Below are 21,411 nucleotides of genomic sequence, written 5' to 3'. Positions count from 1 at the left end.
TCAACTTCACAAGAGTAGCAGCATATCAAGAAGCATTTCAAAGCACATTTTAAAATTTGTTTCAGTGAAGGTAAAGGCTACAGAATTAGTATCAACTAGACTTCAACGGTATTACATTTGGATAATGCTAAAAAGACTAGAAGGGGGGACCCTCACAACTTATTTAATAAAATCATTCTCCCAACAGAGAGAACACTTCCTTACCACTTCATTTTGAATGTTCTCAATAAATATATTCCCACTGTCCCCATACTGGGCCACACTGAATTATTTGAGTACTGTGAATAAGTTTCACAAAGGATAAAAATATATGTTGCCAAGCACAGTGGTATCAGAGCAGAACTGGGGCTAAGCAAGGGAAGAATGAGTCCAAGAAATTAGACGGTACAGAAAAATCTAGATTATCCCCACCTCATTCAAACTCTATTATTAGATTGTGAAAGCTATAAGCATTTTAGAAGATTATATTCATGAAATCATCATTTTCAAAATAACAACCCAGTCTCAATAGAAGACACTCCACACTATTTTAAGTAATACACATGTATTGAAATCAAGTTACTGAAATTAAGCTACTGAAATTAAGTGCTATATTCAGAGCATTTAATCTTTATATTTTAATAGCTTACTAGCTATTTTAATAATATGTACAGGGATACAAATTAAAACACATGCTGAACCAGAAGTTTCTTAGCAATGGTATCTTAAAGAACTGGGATATATTTTGTCTTTAAAGCCAAATTAGATTCTTTTCTAGCAAACTGGATGCCTTCTCCTTACAAGCCTTGAGCTATGTAGGTTGTAGAACAGACAAGAGATGTTACTCTGTGTTATAGATAGCATGAATCATCCCAAATCTTTTAATATTTATCAGAGTAGAGCAAGCAATCAGGACCCCTGATTCATGATGCTGCTGTGAGTCTTTATAAAGATTTACATGAGAGAGGTAGTGTTCTCCAATTACCCAACCACAAAGTTAACGTTCACTTTGCTTTGGTTGGCAAATGCTGATGAGCAACTCAATTTGGCAACGGAAAAAACGACACAAACATCTTTTTTAAAAAGCGGGAAGAAAGAGTATTTGTTTCTTTCAGAACAAATGAATTATTCTGGTCACCTGTAGCACAGGTCACTATAAAGCTGAAATGGCTCTTCCTTCACAACCATCTCTTTAATAAACCCTTCCAGTTTTTAGCTATTAAAAAACCTGCATGTTTTTAGCATACTTACAAACAAAACAAAAATCAAACCCATGCAAATCCTATTTTATGAGCTACGCATTACTCACATATATATTTGGTTACATGCAAATGTTTGGCAAATTTCTATTCAGTATACCAAAACAAGACAGTAATATTCAAAAAGCAATTACACATTACAGAGAAGACAGACCACTGTCACAAGGTTTAAAAATTACAGAAGACAGAAGCTCCCAGGCACTTAGATATAAGCAAATCTGTGGCTAGTACGAGTTACAAAGAAGGTCTGTTTAGAGCCTGGTTTATTTGAAGCCTTCTGAGGAATCTCCTGACCCTTTCTTCAGAAATCTGCTATTGGGTTCTACTCAGAATAGCTACTAACCACGGCTTCTCCCAGGTCTTTTTCTGTAAAGTAAATTCTGCAGAAGAAAAGCAGCAGCAAGTACAGCCAAGACCATGGTGGCATGTGGCGATGGCCTGTAGGTACTAAGAAAACATGCACTGAAACCTAAAAAAAGGGAGAATTTCAGACTATTGCCACATATATTATAAGTATGAGATACCCAGGTAACCAAACGACAAACTATTATCTGACAGGCTGGAAAACCTCTTCATGTGAACTGCCTGCAAGCCAACTTGTAATAAATACCACATGCTGCTAAAGTAAAAAGAAAAGAAAATTAAGCCAAGCTAAATAGTAACCAACATTCAAATTCAACCATATGAAGTCTACATTAAAATGCAAAATGACAATTACGAAGTATTATATTACTAGAAATACTGTCAAATACTTTGAATAATAGTACACTAAGGAAAGAAGTAAAAACACACTTTACCTTGTATCTCATTTTGGGGCATGAATGAATGTAAAAACCCATATAGTAAAAACAGAGATCAGAAGCTTTTTCATGGAGTTGCCTAGTAAAAGCGATTTCCCTAAGAAAGTAAAGAAAAAAGATTAATTACTTACGAATACAGTTCTGGTATTTATTTTACCTCTTCAAAGAAGAAATATTTCGCATCTACCCGGCTACCACTGAAAAGACTAGACTTCAATTAAGTAAAAGATGATGATTATAAACTCAAAAGAAATGCTGAAAACAAGCAAACAAACAAAGCCACCAGCTAAATAACATCCATTATGCATTTTGTCCTGCCAAGTGACTGACTTGGAATGCAAACAGCAGGTGATTAAAAGTCTCTATTTAACAGGTTTCTTGCCCGCGTTCAGGTGCACTGGAATCCTGCAGAAATCCGGCCTCACCGACATAGCTCAGGAAAACATCACAGGATTTTAAAATCAACAAGCTTCAAGGATAAGGCTCTGTTTATTCTGGTGTTTGCATTTGAGCAGTTTGCATGCAAAAACATGCACCTTCATAAGCTGTTTTTCACCTTTCTCATGTTTGTTTGTACGATCTTCTCATTTATTTTGAAAGAGAAGCATCAATGCATTCCACAAGAAATTCTCCAGCCCTAGGCAAGTATTATTGTTACACTGCTCATCTTTACAGCATTTGAATTCGATTTTTTACAGCATTAGCATTTTTATCAAATTTGACTGAACAAGAATGCTAAATTATCGCTTTCAATGTTTAAGAGCAGATAAGAATGTGCATATAGGAAGCATGTACGGAATGTGCACATAGGAAACGTACAAATAATTTTGAAGTGGTTAAAAATGTAAAGTTAGCAATAAGGATGTTCAAACAAACTGAAAACCAAACTGAAGGTTTCTGCAGGTGAGATTTATGTACTACCAAAAACAGTATGCATCTTAAACATTATGTATTTAAGTGTAAGACAATTACAGCACAAAGTTAAACAACGTTACCTGTGCAGATTATCGTGGATGTAATTAAACAAAAGCTTTATGCAGTTCAGAGGAAGAAGCTGAAACACTATAGGAAACCAGTCTTATCTTTGCATTTCAAATATGCCTCGATATCATTTGCAATACGCTACACTGTCGGATTTCCCAAGGCAAGGAGAACAGAAAGTCAGGCAGGTAGCCCGAGGTGCACAGAGGCAGCCTGGGCTGCCGGAGCCGTCTGTGGGGGACAGAGCTTGGGACCAGCTTGGCAGGGAGCAACCTGAGTGAGTCCACACGATACCAGAGCGCTTGGCTGAGAGGCTGCGGGTGCCCTCCCGGGTACTGCAGCATCCAGGGAAGGACCCCGTCTCACTCCGGGCTCCTTGGGCAGCTTTTTGTCCTTTGGTAAGACGGGTGTTTTCCAAGCAGGGCATTCTCCTGGCATTTCTTACTTGCATTCCGATGTATTTCAAATGACCACCACATCTCATTCTTTCTATGAATCAGCATCAAAAACTCTCAAAATCGCATGAAACGGAAGTGACAGGACTGCAATGCAGTTCAATCTCCTCAGTAAAACTGGGTAAAACTCGGTCTGAACTGAGGCAACAGTTTGTAAGGTATCAGATTCCTTTACAACTCCCAAAATCCACCCCAACTCTCAGATTTTCCCCCCGCTCCCTTTTTGAAAGGGGAAAAAAAATTGGCCCCCTCTAAGACTGTTTCTGTTGGGAAAACATTTTTATTGCCTTAAATGCAGCAGAATTTATAAGCTGCCTTTGACTGCTAGTTGAGCCATGCAAGAATTCTGCATTGACATAAAGTTCAAAATTTACTATGCAGAAAATTTAAAATCATTTAAAGAATCCATAAGCATGGATTGTGTCAGTCTTTATTCCACAAAGTAATGTGATACATAGGAACACTAGAAAGCAGCTCTCAGGAAGATTTAGAATTTTATTGTGAATGTGCACCAAAAAAAGACAAATTTTGAGTATTCTGACAAATTCTTTAAAAAAAAGAAAAAAAGAAAAAAAGTCATTTGTAAGTAATGGGAGTTCAAACTATACCATCAGTTACATTAATACTGATAACACCCACTCACGGCAACTTGGTCTCATCACTGTTCTTGTACCTGCTCCTTTCCTAGTGTTTCCAGTAGAGAAATAAAACCAAAACCGCAATTATAGGGAAAAGCATCAATTACTACTATAATGTTTGACTGCAGAACATGTCTTCTTACCGTAACGCGGAATAGACTCCCAAAGATAGGAAAGAGTAGTCTGGATCGTAGTAGAGATACACGGAGGACACGCAGCAGGGCAGGATGTCGATGACACCTACAGCAATTATCTTCCCATCCAGCCAGTACTGCTGGTGAAAAGACCCGTAGCCACAGTCGGGTCCGTCTGGGAGATTCTCTGCCTAAGCAAAACAAGACATAAAGTGATCAGTGATTCAACAAGTGGACTTGCGGTAACAGAAAAAGATTTTAGGGAGGACTTTTAAGAAAAAAAGGAAATATTGGGAGAAATATGATATATTCTGATACACAGTACATATAAAGGAAAAAAATTTCCAAAAATCTGAGTAATATGGAAGATGGTGCAAGGAGAAGCTGAGGGAGCTGGGCCTGTTCAGCCTGGAGAAGAGAAGGCTGAGAGGGGACCTGAGCAGTGTCTATAAGTACCTCAAGGGAGGCAGGGAGGAGGATGGTGCTGGCCTCTCTTCACCGGTGGTCACCAACAGAACTAGAGGAAAGGCCACAAACTGAAGCACCAAAAGTTCCACAGGAACTTAAGGAAAAAATTCTTGGCAGTGAGGGTGGCAGAGCACTGGAACAGGCCGCCCAGAGAGGTTGTGGAGTCTCCTTCTCTGGAGATCTTCAAACCCGCTTGGACGCAGTCCTGTGCCACGTGCTCTAGGTGACCCTGCATGTGCAGGGGGTTGGACTAGATGACCTCGAGAGGCCCCTTCCAACCTTAACGGTTCTATGATTCTATGATTTGCAACCACAGCAATGGGATTCCTCAGGTTTTCAATGTGTGATTGACGTGTACCACACGAGTGACTTTGGCACGCCGTTTTCTCTCATGTCAAGTTTACGTTAATCCTGAATTCCACAGTGCTCAATTTAATAATCCATCTAGTCATGTTTTTCACTCTATGGCCAGATCTTCGGAAAGCTGCTTCTCACTCAATAAATCTGGCAATATTACCTGCTATTACCAACTGGTTTGCATTACAACAACAGAAGGTGGGTTTAATCGAGTATTTTGATACAGTAGCGTAGACTGACGAGATGATGGTCAGGAGAAGTTATTCTAATTGTTACCACATGTGTCAAAAGAAATGAATCGCAGGAACAAAAGTCATTTTGACTGACTTATCCAAGCAATAAGTTCCAAAATAAAGGCCCTATAATAAAACATTTGCCGTTTTATACAAAATTTTACAGTATGACTCTAGATACATAGCTACAGATAATGGGAAAAATGAAATGGTCAAATATCCAAGAGCTGAATTCTACAGCCTATGGGGATATTATACTAGGATATTAGCATATTAAGCTGGCTTACTCCTCATGTATGTGACCATTTACTGATTTAGTAGCTATATTTGCCCACACCATACATATATTTTCAGAACAGGCAAAGAGACAACATAGGGTCAGCACAAACATTTCCAAGTACAGACAGTCCTACTAGTGACTTGGTCAAAGTTTTAGAAACTTGATTTTTCTCTAAGGATTTCTCAGCACAGGTTAAGCTCACTTCTCAGCTACCAAAACAACAGTAAAAATGGCAGAGATATCCTATGTAAATCAAGAGGAAATGCAATTTTCAGCATAAAGTAGATTTGCTTAAACAAGTATCACATAAAAAACATTTTATTTCCCCTTTATAAATAATTTCCTTCGTGCATGCTCAAAGACCTCCATCTTATACTTAATCCCCTTCCTATGATTTCTAAGTGACATTAACTGACTTGTTTTTCAATGGTGGTTTATTTTAGCATTTAGAAAAGCAAAAGGACGCGTGACTCAGCCAGGAGCTCCTTCCAGGAGCCAAAGCTGCCCTTAGTGCTCAGGAAAAAGAATCAGAACAGGGCAAATACTCTGCTGTGCATCCACAAGGTGACAGGCAGAAGCCTCTGTTCATGCCCTTTAGAGAACTTCAACTCAGTACATGGAATCTAGCACACTTCTGTATTACACTATTGCAAAACAAATACTTGGATTTCTTGTAAACTGAATTGTTTCCAACTTGGTTGAAACACAAGGCCATGAGGCTAAGCTGTGCACATCCAAGAAAACTACATAGCCCCTCAGCTAAATAGTTTGGTAGAGACAAAAATGCAGTGTAGAGAAATTACTGAGTATTGAAAGAAATTTGTCTATAACAAAACAGGCAAAAAATGCACTCAAGACACTTCACAGTCTTCTAAAGCTAAAAGAAGGTGTCCGTGTGTGAACGGGCATCGCATGGATTCAGCCAGCAGACATCTGCAAACTGAAATACCTCCATCAGGTAGGAACTTTCAGTAGGGTATAAACTACATCATTATTGCACTAATTCAATTACAGTGAAATATTATATACATAAAAGAGGCTATGTTTTATAATGAACATATGCACAGCACTGATTTCAGACAAAATGTTCTGAGAACCCCATTACATTAATAAATCATATTTAAGAAAAAAAAAAAAGTAACATTTTTTCTCCCCATTGAAAAGTTTTTATACAATGTGATCCTTTGTAATGTGCATAGGTATTATGCACAACATCCCAACCAATAGTTGGCCCCATTAACGTGATTTCTTATGTATCATCCCAGCAATCTGACATGTAATTGGGCATATATATGTAATATATAATATATATATAAAATATATAATAATAATATAATAATATATATATATAATATAAAATATATATAAAACATAAATAAACATATAAAATGCTTTATATAATATAAAGCATTTTCTTGAAACAGGTTATATTATTTCACACTACTGACATGTCCTCCTGGGACCACGTTTGTCAGGGCAGTGTAAAACTTATAGTAAGTGACACCAGCTGAGCAAGCCCCAGCAGGGAGGGCTCCCCAGAATAATACACCCCAGCCCTAGTGCTACAAAAACACGAGATGTTTTGGTCACTAAATGTCACAATTTCTGTGATTAATGAGTCATCAAATGCAATATCAGAGACATTATTAACGTGGAAAGTCAGTGAGTTTAAAAGCAGTATTTGCCTACTCCCCTAAGCAACGAGATTCAACTATTGGTGCTTCCAGGCTTTCTTTTACTAAATAAATAAACAAAAAAGGTCAAGTGCTCTACAGATCACATAAAAAATGGGAAATTTAAAAGTTAATAGATTTATATGTATTTATATATATTTAATAAGTTAAGGGAGTAAACACTACAGCAAAAAATGAGAGCCAGAGCACAAATAAGTATGTTTGAGGAGGCACCATTAAAAACCTGCAGTTTGCATAGCTACTTCTGCCTCAATTTTAAACCTTATTAGGGGGAAAAAAAAAAAGAAAAAAAAAAAGAAAAAAAAGAGTTATCTATTTTCATCAATTTACATAAAGGACCTAAAAGTAAAAGGTTTGAGCCCGCAGCAGCAGCAAATAGGGATGTAGCTGGTTCTGTTGCCTACTTCTAGGTTGGATGGTACTGCCAAACAAACATGCAACAGCTCCAGATCTGTAGGGAAAAAAATGATGCAGAGGGGCCAATTTGTTTAAAATTAACAATTTATACTCAAACTTCAGTACAAAGATAATCAGATATTTTGATTGTTTGAACATCGTAAGAACCAAATCCATGACAAAACTATGAAAGCAGGTTATTTCCTCCACAAGGCTTAAGCTTCAGAGAAAAATACATTATATTGCAAATTAATTCTACTTGTATTCATACCCAGCTAGCTAGGGAGTCCATCGATACACTTTATTTCTCATATTTTATAAAGCAGTATTGACATTTAAATACTTAGTATCAACTTGCATTGCATGGTACTGATTCGTATACTCCATTTAAATGGTCATCAAATACACCCCGTGTTAAATTATGTTCAAAGTGAAGCTTCTGTAATACTAATTTTGCTTCAAAGCACATGAGTTTTTCCTGTTACTTTTAAGAAAGTGTTCCCGTATGAAAATTAACCACCACGCCAGACTGACAGTGATCCCAGAAAGCTCTCTGCAATCCTCTACCCAACAGGATTCCTGACCCTGACAACTCCTCCATTCCCTTTTTCCCGGGAAGGTCTCGTGCCAACATCACGTCAACTTTCTACTTAGAACGCTTCCATTTTGCCCTCTGCTGCGGACGAAGGGAGAAGGAGATGAAGTCCATGCTATTCCTTACAGGGAAAAACAGGAAACCTGTCACTTCTACACTCCACTGGAAATTACTTGCTAAAGAAATGAAGTGATTAATTCCAGCAGGTCCTTTCCCAAGGGCACACACACAAAACCTACCGTACGGTAGATTCCTATCTCTCTTGGTTAGCAACCTATTTCCTCTTCTCTATGTCCTGCGTTCATTACAGATTAGCGGGGATGCTATAAAAGCACCTTAAAAGTATAAGCTGTGTCAGCAGAGAGGTGGCAATTCTTTGTTTTTTTTTTAATAAATAAATTAAGAGCATCAGAATGCAATACACTGGCTCTACAGAGCCACCTCAACAGGAAACAGTTACACCATTAGAGCTGCACTGTCAGCTAACCAGCATAGTGATAGGAAGTTTAAAATGCTAAAAGGATTAGGAAAGCTATAAAGGCACAAGGGCAAGAGACTGCTTATTGCCATAAAGTCAAGAGAAATACCCATGAAAAAGCAAAGAAATTTAGCAGGATCTTAAAAGGAAATAAATTACACTTGTTTTTGTCCCTAAAGGACACAAAATATGACTGAAACTTGACATTTTTTAGGAGGCAATCCAGAGAATTATAGATCTGTAACCATACCAGATAAACATCTGCTATTAGATCTCCCAAGAACTAGCACCATGTTAATAACCATAATAAACCTGAGCAGAAGTCAATGTGCTTTTGAAGAGAGGTCATGAAGATTCACAGACACCTTTCGGGTCTTTAACTTTCCACAGTCATCTCAATAAGAAGAACCAAAATAAGAAGAAATCATCATTTACGTTATGAAAAGCACTGAGCTTAACGCACAGCCTCTTCTGTTCTCCATACCAAAGATGACTCAACAGCATTACAGCAAATCATGCCGAGGATTTCAAAGTATTCAAGATCATAACACAAGAATGGAGTGCAAAGAACTGCAGGGACAACCTGGGATACTCGCAATTAAAGACAGAAGCAGCATCAGATGTTCATAAATCCAACGCAAAGTGAATGGGAAAAGCATTGCTAAGTGTTGCATTCAAAACAAGGGGTGTAAGTTAGCATTTCACACTAAAAAATTCTTTTTGAGATACCGAGGGCAGTTTTATGAAAACATCAACTTAACGCTCAGCATCAGTCAAAATGCAAGACTGAAGAGCAACTAGAAAGGGATATAGAAAAAAGTCATCATTCTGCACTGCAATTCCATCATGCATCTAAATTTGGAGGCTAGTTTTAATCAACATATCGCAGAAATGATACTGTAGCAATAGAAAATAGTACATAAAAATGCTGAAAGTAGGATCAGAAAATGTGCACAGCTTCCGCACGGCCTGAAGAAGCCACGGCTCTCAACTTCAGGAAAAAAAATGCTGAAAGGTTATAATACATATTTAATTCATTACGGGAAGGTGGTGATAAAGCCTATAATATCAATTTATACTCATTTAGATTAAGTTCAGCACATCTTATACCAAACAGGACCACAGTGCCCAGCCTCCCCTGGCAGTCTCGTGCCAGCCACTCTCCTACCCTGAGCCACTACAATCCTGTCTTCCCAAGCAAGGTGATAAAATGGCAAATATTTAAATGTACCATCTAAGGGGAAAGGAAAAGTAAACAAAAAGCAAACAGTTCAGACTCTACAGTATTCTGTTTACTACTAGAAAATTTCCTAATTTCCTGCTACTATTCTCTGTATCATTTTTTAGAATTAGTCATTCTTTGTTACAGAGCGAATAGCTAAAATTGAGACTAAAATTAGTATTTTTTTAAAAAAAGGGGAGGAGGGGAGGAAAGAAAGCGTTTCAGTAGTAATTCACATTTTTGATGCAAATTGAAATAATGTAAGCTTTAAACCTGATCTGAAAATATTTTAAATTATTTTTGCTCAAAAGTAAACAGAGAGCACACTACTAGATTTGCTTGTGGCAACTGCTTTAGGATAAAGAATTTCAAGAATCCCTTGGCCTCTGATATATAACCCTTTTATTTAACTTCCTCTAATTGAAGACATCTGTAGTGGTGCCACACAAAATTTAATTCAAGCTTCAAAATGTCAATAAAAAGTGTCTGTAAGAAACAATACTGGTATAAACCTGGGAGGGAAGCGTGCATCAACATCTATGCAGCCATACGAAATTAAGAATATAATGGAAATCTGCTGCTAGAGTTGACGAGGTGATAAAAGCCCTTTTCCTATAAAGCCTAATGAGCTCTATTACTCTTCAGCTTTCAGGAATGTAAAGGCAAGGGACTCAGCAGAGAAAAGCAACAGACTCTCCACACATGGCTTCATTCAAACTGCAACATATCAAATTACTAGTGTAATTACTATAACCTGACAATTTCATTAGAGTCACACGGTAGTTAACTCTTTAAGACTAACAAGAAAAACAGTGCCACAAATCTCCTACAGTTTGTTTACTGGAATTGAAGTAAGATCAACTCTCCTGAGCTCTTAGCTCAAAACATGGTTAAATACAAGTTCAAAGAGATATCTAGAAATATTTTATTTTCTTTCACAAAAGAAGAACCAACCCCCAAAACAGCACTTTGTTTCTGCCACTAGTTTTTACTGTAGTAATACAAAATTCAGTGCAATTTCATTATCCGCCTCCTCAGACTTCTCCGATAACACCACACACCTTCCTTACCACCTGGTGATGACACAAATATCACAACACATGAACTATGCCCATAACGGTTTATTGACAAGGAAATTGCAGAGGGAGAAAAAAGAAGAATTCATCTCACAACTTAGTCCTACAATTCATACGTACCTCAAGTGGAGAATCACAGAGGAATCGCGTGAACTGCATCGGGTTCATCGGAAACAGCAAATTTTCACATCATTCCCAAGAAGAGAGTCCACAAAAGTAAAGCAAAAAAACAAGAATACATTAGCAACACTAATACTTTAGGATATAGTAACAGATGAACACATACTTTTCAAAACTGGATATTTGAAAGATACCAACAAATTTAAAGAGTTCAAATAAGGCTTGCAGAAATAAATTGCCACTTCCCATCTTGCTAGCCAGTACCAACAGATGAAATGCTAAACCATTCCAAGCACTTCAGACTCATCTATATACAAAATAGAAAAAGATTTCTAGAACGTGAGCGAATTATAACTTTGTAATGCAAGGGTGGCTCTGGTTTCCTTTATTCTAAAGTAATTCCTACATATTTGCTTCTTCCTTCTCTGCAACTGCCTGGCCCACACTTCCACCAGGACCACCCTAATCACCAAAGCAAGGCTTTTAGGACCCAAAAATGTCTTGGGAGAAATTAAGTTGTATTTGCATTCAAAACCACAAAGAAACCAACTTCCTGAAAGTGCAAGCGTTTTCCTAACTCGACCTCGTACTCAGAGTCACCGGCCACGGATCAAATCAAAGGCAAAGTCTGCAGCTTTTAATTTGAAGCTTTTTCAAGACTCTGAGATTAATCAACAATTACAGTTTTTTATTTATCATCAGTTACCTATTTGACAGGAATAGCTCCTTCCTGGCGGATTCCACATATAACACACTTAAGATATTAAGGAAAGCAACAACAAGGAGATCCAGGGTCGTAAACTGTTGAATTAGGACAAAGCTTTATGTACAGTGTAACTAAAATTTTCTCTTCTACAGAAAGTGTATATTTGAATGAAAGAGCTTTAAAGCAGTTTTTAGAAATAAAAATCCATACGTCTACCAGAGGCTGCATCGCAAACATTAAATTAATATTAATTAACGTTAATATTGCCAGCATAGCATAAAGCATGCGACGAACCCTAGCTGTAATTAAGAGGCCCTGAAACACGTTATAGAGTAGATGCTGAAAAACGAAGGCTTGGCAGATGTCAGATTTCAGGTTTTTCCACAACACCAATTTTATTCAAGTCCTCTCTCAAACACACAGAAACAGCTAGCTGGCTGCTCTGCACATGAATGGTCAATATTTGGACGCGTGTTTTGGGGATGAATACGGAATTCCTGTAGGCTGCTACTACAGACAACGATACTCACAGCATCCATCATCAGGCATTTCTGGTTTACTCGGAGTCCTGGGCACCTGGAGTTATTCCGAGCTTTATTAGAAGCCAGGAAAAATGCAATGGCTGCAACAGCCCAGTTCAGCTCTAGAACCTTTACTGATTCGAGGGACGGGGACAGAGCGGTGGGTGTGTGTGACGGGGGATACTTGAGAGAAAAAGTAATTCAATATTCAAATTATTACATTTCCATTAAAAAAGAAAAGAGATTTATAAATTCCTACACTGCTAGCGTATCAGTCATTACAGCCAATAATTTCAGAATGTGCAGGCACCAGGAAAAAAAAAATCAAAACATGTGTTATTAATTTTGATGTCAGAAGACCCCCAATAGTTCTTAATCTGCAACTGGAGCTTTATAGCGCAAGTCAAACCCTATGGGTGAGAAAACTGAGCCAACCACCTTTCAAATACTTTTATGGATTCTCCAGGCCACGCTGTACAATTCCTTTTTTTGTGCGTGTGTTTGGGGGGAGGAGGGGAATTTTTTCCTAAGTGCATCTGAAACTTCTGCTTTCCAGGGAGTATACAAAGCTGCAGCTATCTATACTGCTGCCTAGAAAGACCTTCTAATTCAAAACTGATTTACATAAAATGTAACTTTATATAAGCTATGATATATATGAAGTCAACAACACTTTTACTTTTGTGCAAACCAATTACAATTGCCATAAAGAATCCATGACTTTACTGAAGAAAGGGGGGAAAGTCAAAACATATCTAATAAAACTAAGAGATGAACACATCATTAAGAGTTAAAACAACGGGTGAAAATGTCGAAAAATAAAAGGAAGATTTGGTTTCAACCCAAAGGTAACTGCTAGAGCAAGGGCAGAAGTCCATGTCTAAAACCTGCAATAAAATTAGATTATTATCACCTACTTCATTTTACAAGAGGGAGAGGATAGTCAGATGTTTTGGATGTTAAACCAGAATGGGCTTCACCTCTTAGGACATTAACTTTTCGAAAGCAAAAGTTGCCAGTAAAACACAATGACCGTTTTAGGAAGAAACAGCTTTGAGCTGTCATCACCAGTAACTAAAATCGGTTGTAATATTCAGCAAGAAAACATCACAGAAAGGCATCAATCTAAAATTTTAATTTTGACAGCAAGGAGGTTTGCTCTTATTTGTAAGGAAATTTTAATATTGATTAAAGTAGGGATTAGCAAAACATATAGGCTCGAAGCCCCTTTTAATCTAGCCTCTGAGTGGGTCTGGAAAACACAAGGGGCTTTGGTTGCATCTTGGTTTATAACAGAAGTGCCAGGTTCACAAAAGCAAAAATCAGTATCAGGAGTTTTCATAGGCAAGACCGATCCCATATCCCACGGCATATCCCAATCCCATATCCCATAGGGGTGTCACCTCTACGTGCCAAGCTAATCTTCCTGCCTGGGGGAGAATTCTCACACTCTGGGGTTTTTTTTGCCCCATTTTGGGAGCTCCAGGGGCCAAATGAACAAACACCTCGTCCTGGGAGACACCGCCACATTTCTGTTGTGCATTGGTGCAGGCTGATATATATTAATTGAAATCATCCCCTCTATCAGAAACAGTCACCATTATAATCAGTTTTAACTCTAATGTTGTGGAGTGACAAGAATAAAAAATAAGCAATTTAAAAAAAAAAAAAAAACCTTAGATCAAAGCAGGCTAGGCCAAATAGACTAGACAATAAGGTTAGAAAGTACTATGAAGCTTTACTGAAATTAACCTGAACAATGAACTAAATGCTGTAACATTTTAATAATTACCGAAAATATGGTCATGAATAGCAAATAAGACGAAATGCAGCAGGTTCATAAGAACAGATGGTGCAAACCATTCTTGGACAGGAGCTATTTGGCATTCTGGACAGTGACCCACACGAACGGTGACAGAGCACAGCCTCAGAGACACCCACGGACCACATGGGGAAAGAGGGTTTCCAAAACTCCCTATGTAAAAAATGGGGGGTTTAAAGTTCAAGTCTGTGACCCAAATGCAGTTTTTCCAAACAAGAATTTGACTGGGGAAATAATAAAAAAAAAAAATACTGGAGGACAGAACTTACATTTCAGAATTACAGCTTCAAATCCATTACGGAGTGAGAAATAATCCTGCAACTTTGTCTTCTCAGAAGAAAATTTGACAGCCTTACAATAAAGATTTTTATAACGGACTTAAATAAGACAATTCTGTATCAAAACTGGTAAAAATAAATTTAGAAGCAAAAATTTTAGCCTGAACTGAATCAATACAGCTGTGGATAAACTGCTTAATCTACTAGATGCCTGAATTCTTGGGCTCTCATAGCCACTTCAAGAAAAAGAAAATCTATGGTTTCGAGGCCCACACAAGCAAAAAGAATGAATCAGCCAGATGCACAAGGGCTGGTTCCCAGCTTTTAAATTAACACCATCATAGATCTGTAACATGATTATCAAATAGAGGCAGATTCCTCTGAAGCAGCAGCCGGCCATGAAATCATCAGATTAGCCCTGTCATCAGCTGAAAGGGTAAAAAAACAACAACAACGACAGGCTGAGAACTTTAAAAATAACCACCACAGCTACTATATTTATTATTTGTTATTATTTTTTTTTTGCTAATATAACTTTCAAGATGAACAGAATGCGTTCCCTGGCATTTCTTAAGGCTTCTTATTCACTTTTCTGTATTAGTTTAAGTACATTTTGAGAAGGCAATTAAGAAAACGGAAAAGAAAAAGCCTATTTCAGTAATTCTTTGCACCTTTTCAAACAGGGTATCTTTTGTACGTTGTTAAATTCCTTTCTTCCAAGACAAATATTTAGCTAAGCACAAAGTAAAGAAAGTGTCCAGCTAGCATTGCAGTGGGAACGGAGACACATACTATTTTTCTACAAGCTTCTCATTATAAAACACCCCTGAAAAGTTAAATAAAATGCTTGCTTCTGTGTCTAAACAACAGTAAACTGTTCACTCTTTCTAAAAACTACTGGAGAATTTTTATGATCATTTATGGAAATGTTTTCTAACTTGTAGAGCTGCCACATAGCTTGTTTCGTTTACACTGCAGCTATGTTTCTTGAAGACAAAAACTGCTATAAAAAACCCGGCAGCCTAAAAACCACACTCAGGAACTAGATGCAATGTCAGTGTTTTAACCCAGGCATATCAAACACTCCATTCACTGGAAAAGAGGCAAATTTCCCTCCCAGAGATAATCAAATGTTAAGATGCAAATTAGCCCAGCTCCTCTTCCGCCTCTGAGCATGATTTACTATGGCAAAGCTTTATTTATAATTATGATTTATGATTAGATTTATTGCAACAAATAAGCAAAAAAAAAAAAAAAAAAAGGAAAGATTTCATTAATACAACTTGTGTAATTATGTTACTGTTGATCTGCTGATCACGTATGAGTCTTTCAATTGATTTTTCATTGATAATAAAGAGAAAGACTTAATGCCTGTTTAATGGAAGGATGCACAGAATCCATTACACTGCGTGATCTAGGATAATATTCTCCAAATTGCATCTTGCACAGGAACTCCCTTGTTCGGCAAACAGCAATACAGCACCTCCTCGGTGAACACACAACTCAGTTCCATCTATTGCCTCAGAGAAAACTGTATGAGCAGGATGATTAAAAAATATCGTTATAAGCTGTAGCTCAGTAGGAGGGCTGTATTTTTTTTTTTAACTACCAAGGTAAACTGGTATCTAAGACTGCCTATTTTTCTAATAGCAGTATAACTAAGATATATGAGCTACAAGCCTGCTGTCTCAAGCAAAATTCAAATTTACTTCTTTAACTATGAACGTTCATAAATCCTAAATTTTGAAATCAGGAGCCCTACACTCCTGGAATTATCCTTTTTATTTTATTTTTATTACAAAAAAAAATATTTTCTAATAGTCTTTTAACAGTTAATAAGTTACTCTACCTTTGTAAGCAGATTATCTTCACTTGCTCTCTCTCACCCACATGCAGGCTTGAGGAATGTAAAGGCACATCCAATTCGTGGTTTTCAAACGAGACCACAAATTAAATTAAGGTGAAGGATGGAGAGGGTTTGTTGACAGTGGAACTTCAGGTAAACAAACTCCTGAGAGGGTGTTTCTGCTTCCCAAATATTTAGACTTTGATCTAAAAAAGTCTCTACTATTGCACAAGGATATTTTAAAACATACAGTAATGACATTGACAGTATATTTCTAAGATTAACTCCAAAAATCCTATAGATGTTATCAAGTGCATAATCTGAAAGGTTCTGTGGCTTATTAGACGTGCCATTCATTCCAATCTGCCAGTGTCTGAGTTCCACGGTGCCACAACTCATTCATGAAACCTCAGCTATACAGAACCAGATGCACAACAAATTCCTTAGAACTCACAAAAGCAATGCAGCTACATGGGAAATGATGGAGACACTATATATATTGAAAAAAAAAAAAAAAAAGGTGGAAAGGACCAGTTATTCGCCTTGACCAAATAACCCTACCCAATTCAGCAATGATCTAGTGATACGGGTTGCTCTGGAGAGCTGGGACAGCAGTTAATATCCAGAGCTCATTTTCCCCACATACGAGGTGTCTAATCCCATGGGTAACAATCTTAGTAATAATCTTTTAATCTTTTAGGCTTTTAATGGACACTTTGATTTAGACAATCAAGTTCATTACTAGTAGCAGCAAAAGTAAAATATTAAGTTCAGAAGATCAATACTGCAAGAAACCATTTTATTGGCCTATACGTATCAAGAAAATACCTATCAACCGCAGGAATTTTGTTTAAGCCCGAGGTGCTGTTCTCACGGAACAACTTCTTGACCACAATAACAGCAAAGAGGAGAATTCTAAAAGGGCACAAATATCAGTTACCCTGGGTCTCAGAATGGCATTAACCAGACATTACCTAACAGGCCAAAATAATCTTTGGTGTTAAGTATTCTGTGAATTTCCTGTCCTGGAACTCATCTATTCCCCCTTCTCATATCAAATCTTCCTGACAAAATTCAGTGTATAGATGCAGGAGGAGGGCCTTCCTTCATGTTCACTGAGCAAAAATCAGCTTCAGGGGCCACACACCTTTTGTTAATACTGTAGTCTTTGTAATTTTGTTAATATTGTAAGCTTTCCTCATTGGTGTTATTTCTAAATCACCACAGAATTATAAACCTATTCCTAAAATTGCTTTTTAATGTAATAAAGTTAATATTCAAACAGTTTAGCAGCTGATATAGGAAGACAGTATATGACAATGCCAATAATCTAAGAGTATACTTCAAAAAGCTTATTAATATATCTTATAATATTTTTGTTGGATTCTGAATTTACATCCGGGCAGGTTTCTGAATGTGAAGTGTTCAGCTAAATGTAGAATTAAATGGTTTCCACAATACAACAGCATACAGAACTCTCCCTGAAAAGAAAGCTCATTCACCAGGCATAGATATGTATAATAGCTTACACAAATTAAAAGCTAAATTTAATTTTATACCCCAAAGCTTCCTGGATGATTGCCAATTTCAAGCCCAAAGCAGACTTGTTATTACCCTGATAAAAAGGCCTATGTACTGGACAGAATTTCACTCTAACTTTACTTAAAAGATTGCTTGGCTCCATAATGTCTGAATGATATATTAAAAAGTCTGTAAAAGAGAAAGAAAAAAAAATGAGGTCTTTCAGATGGCGTTTTCTGTTCTCCCTTTCAATAACTTGAATCACTTTTACCCTCCTTGGTATCTTCTGTTGTCGCGACTCAGATAATTCCTCTCCTAGATTACCTCAGTGCAAAATGTTAAGGCTTCTAGCTTGCACCAAAATACATGTTGTGTGATTAAATTCTTCACGTTATTTCCTGCAGGGATGAAACACAGAACCTGTTTGTCTGAAGGGCAGTGACTGAGCTTCAGAGCCCAAAAACTGGGACTAGAAAGATCATCTTAACCAAGTAAAGAATTCACTTGAACGACTGTGCTTAACACGACTGACTAGTGCTCCAGAACCATCTTTAACTTAGAAATCACCATTAGCCAGAGGAGTTTTCACATTTCCCACAGACAGCAGCAGGTCTTCATCTCCCCTAAGCCTGCAAGAACGTTATATCAGAGGGGGAAGATAAAGGTACAGCAGGGAAACACCGATATTAGGTAACAAGAAAAAGAAGTATAAAAAGGTCCCAAGAAACCAACCTCTTAACCTCATAACAGTATAAACAGAAATTAATCTGCTTGCTGTTTAGAAATACATAACATGTGACAGACTTCACACCTTGTGATAGTGGAAAGGGGAATTGTCCTTAACCTCCAGGATTTTATCCTCTTTGCTCTCTCAGTTGAAAAATTTAGACAAAAATGGGAGAGGGAGATTTTTTATTTCTCTGCAGGAGGAGTAAATGTGTTATAACCCTCTCTTCGTATAAAGAGTTTTTTAGCAAAAGCATGGGGGAGTCTCAATCATATCTAGACTTACTGGAAAATAAAGGAAATAGATGGAATGTCTATTGCCATCCATTCCCAATGGATGGAAATACACCCGTTGGATCAGACAAGTCAAGTCACTAGTCACTGGCCAGCTACTGCCAATTACAAATCTTGCAAATACCTCAAACTTTTTTTATATGTTTCCAAATCCCACCATATTTTAATTAACCACAGTTACGTCAGAAAATTTAAGAAGGGCAGGGCCTGTTTATTGTTGTTGCTTCATATTATTTTACAAAAAGTGAAGCCATTTGATGGCTTTCCACAGCAGCATTTCAAAGATGCTGCAAAAAGCCTACGCTTTCTTTTGAACTAAGACCAGCAAACGACTACGTGGTTTTATTACTCTACCTGGAGAGCAGGCTCAGCTTGCTGGGTATCACCTCAGTAACTCTCACTCTCTAGAAGAGAGGAGTTGATGGGTGGACAGAGGATCAATATTGGCATCCCACAACACAGCCTAACGCCAGATTTGAGATCTGCATTTTGGGAATTCTGCTAATGGGAATGCTGGGCCGCCTGGCACCAACCAGAGGGATGCTGTTTGTTTAGATGCCCACTTCTCTCTCTACTTATTAGGATGAGCATCATAGCAACAGCATCTCTTATTTTCTGAGAGCAGATTTACTCAAACACACCACGTTCCTGCCCAGCCTGCCTGCGGTAACGTCTCTGTGCTCTTCCCACTGTGCAGGTGTAGATTTAGGAGAGATTGTTAGCAATGAAATAGAACTGAGCCTTTTAAAACCTTAGCCTATTAAAACAAGCAAGACAATGTCAAAATAAGGAGAAATGGTACTAAACACCTTTAGAATGGCAAAGTTTTTTGGAAAAAAAAATCCATATCATTAGACTATTTCCAATGGATATTTCAGTATCAAGCCTAATTATTTATTTACGTATTTGCCTATGATAGCTCTCTCTTCAGCTCAGTTACCCATGGGCTGAAGCCAACCACAGCAGCTTACTAAAAACCTCGTGTTTTCCCTTCCAAAGGTAACTACAACATCGTCCTCTTCAGAATCGTTCTCCGAGCCACCATCTCCAACCGTTTCCCTGAAGGCTGTAAAAACAACTGACAAAGGTGCATGCAGGGCACTGTACCTCGTTCTCGCCACACTCGGAAGGAGCGTCCTTGTGTATGGCCATCTGATACTTGGCAAAGAGAGCGGCTGACTGGCTGAAGGATGATTTGAACTGGGGGTCCTCAAAGGAGACAGGTACTAACCTCACCTTCAGAGCAAGGAAAATACAAAGCAACACTGTTTTGAGCCCCTTTAATCACATTTTCTGCTTCTGAAGGTAAGGCTAGTGTAAGATCTCCTCCTAGCCATTTCAAAGCCTCTGAAGTCAGAATAACAATGGGAGGTTTATTAAATACTGCAACTTAATCAGCATAAACTGCTGATAATTTCATTAAAGAAAAAAAATTGCACGTGTGGATTTCTACACGTGCATGATAGCCCTGATCATGCTTGTCCTCCCTAAGCAAGCACTCAGATCAAGGCCAGCAAGACCAACTGTAAGTCCACCTACTTTTAATTCTTTGGAGATCTGTATTGTTAAGGCCCACAAAATATCCAGAAAATCTCATCTCCTCCATCTCTACCCAACAGTATCACCATGTAGCTTTTTTTATCTTATCTGTCTGCAACTAAAACCAAATATTTGTGGCACTCACAAAGCAACACTAAAGAGTTTGCACTTTCAGGATGTTGATCTCATTCGGTAAATTTTACATGTTTGGAGTAGAAAAGGATAATTCTCCTAGACCCTATGCAAGCCATGAAATGGAGGGGGAGCTGAAGTCTGCATAAATTCATTTGGCCTTCTGACCTGATTTATAGTTGGTTTATCAGGTGGGTCCTTGTGAATGACCATCTGGTAACGTTTATAGACCTGGTAAGACTCCTGAAATGTGGCTTTGAACTGTGAACTTGGTGGAGATGATCTCACCACCCTCACCTTCAGAAGAAGTTAAAAACATTCATTATTACAGTGTCACAGTAACTATACAAATATATACAACATCGTAATATAAAATTCTCAAATTACAAATTATGATAATTAAAATACCTATGGAAGAAATACACAAACACTTTTCAGTAAATAACAATAACAAATGAGAGGCAGAACAATATTTTTTTTTTTTAAAAAGTCTCTCTTTGGATAAAGACCATTTCTGTACTGCAGTAATCCCAAGGGGAGCCCAACATATTTTTCAAACCCAAAAGAGAAGAGGTAACAACACTCCCGTATTCAGTTACCACTGAATGGTAGGAGCACAATCTCAACGTCCTGACAATCATTCTTACCAAAAATAAAAACAGCCCAGACATACACAAAAACACTCACACGCCACAACACACTTCTTAGCAAAAACTAGCAAGCATTAGTGAAATAAATCAATTCTGTGGCTTATTGTCAATTATTTAGGGTGAATCTTTTAATTTACCATCAATATGCTCTTAAATAGTTACCGAAAAAAGTATTTAAGATGCAATTTCTCACTACCATTGATCAAAACCT

At 37.6% G+C, this 21,411-nt stretch overlaps 1 protein-coding gene across 4 annotated transcripts in view; it reads right to left on the bottom strand.

Annotated features, from left to right (window-relative positions):
* ATE1 (arginyltransferase 1) overlaps positions 1-21,411 on the bottom strand; it is a 59,447-nt gene that overhangs the window by 27,825 nt on the left and 10,211 nt on the right. For 2 of the 4 annotated variants that reach the window (XM_088520068.1, XM_088520066.1), the window contains exons 7-10: positions 20,719-20,847; positions 11,166-11,198; positions 4,256-4,437; positions 2,036-2,135 (exon numbers count right to left, since the gene is read on the bottom strand). In XM_088520068.1, coding sequence (XP_088376194.1) covers positions 2,036-2,135; positions 4,256-4,437; positions 11,166-11,198; positions 20,719-20,847 — 444 coding nt within the window. Of the gene's footprint in view, positions 1-2,035; positions 2,136-4,255; positions 4,438-11,165; positions 11,199-19,986; positions 20,116-20,718; positions 20,848-21,411 lie in introns of all 4 variants that reach the window. The other 2 variants (XM_088520070.1, XM_088520067.1) reach the window with 2 other exon arrangements.

This window comes from Tinamus guttatus, unplaced genomic scaffold (assembly GCF_059628265.1).
Source record: "Tinamus guttatus ecotype Peru unplaced genomic scaffold, ASM5962826v1 Tinamus_guttatus_pri_ptg000079l, whole genome shotgun sequence".
Taxonomy (NCBI): Eukaryota; Metazoa; Chordata; class Aves; order Tinamiformes; family Tinamidae; genus Tinamus; species Tinamus guttatus.
This window is presented reverse-complemented; position numbering and strand designations above follow the sequence as displayed.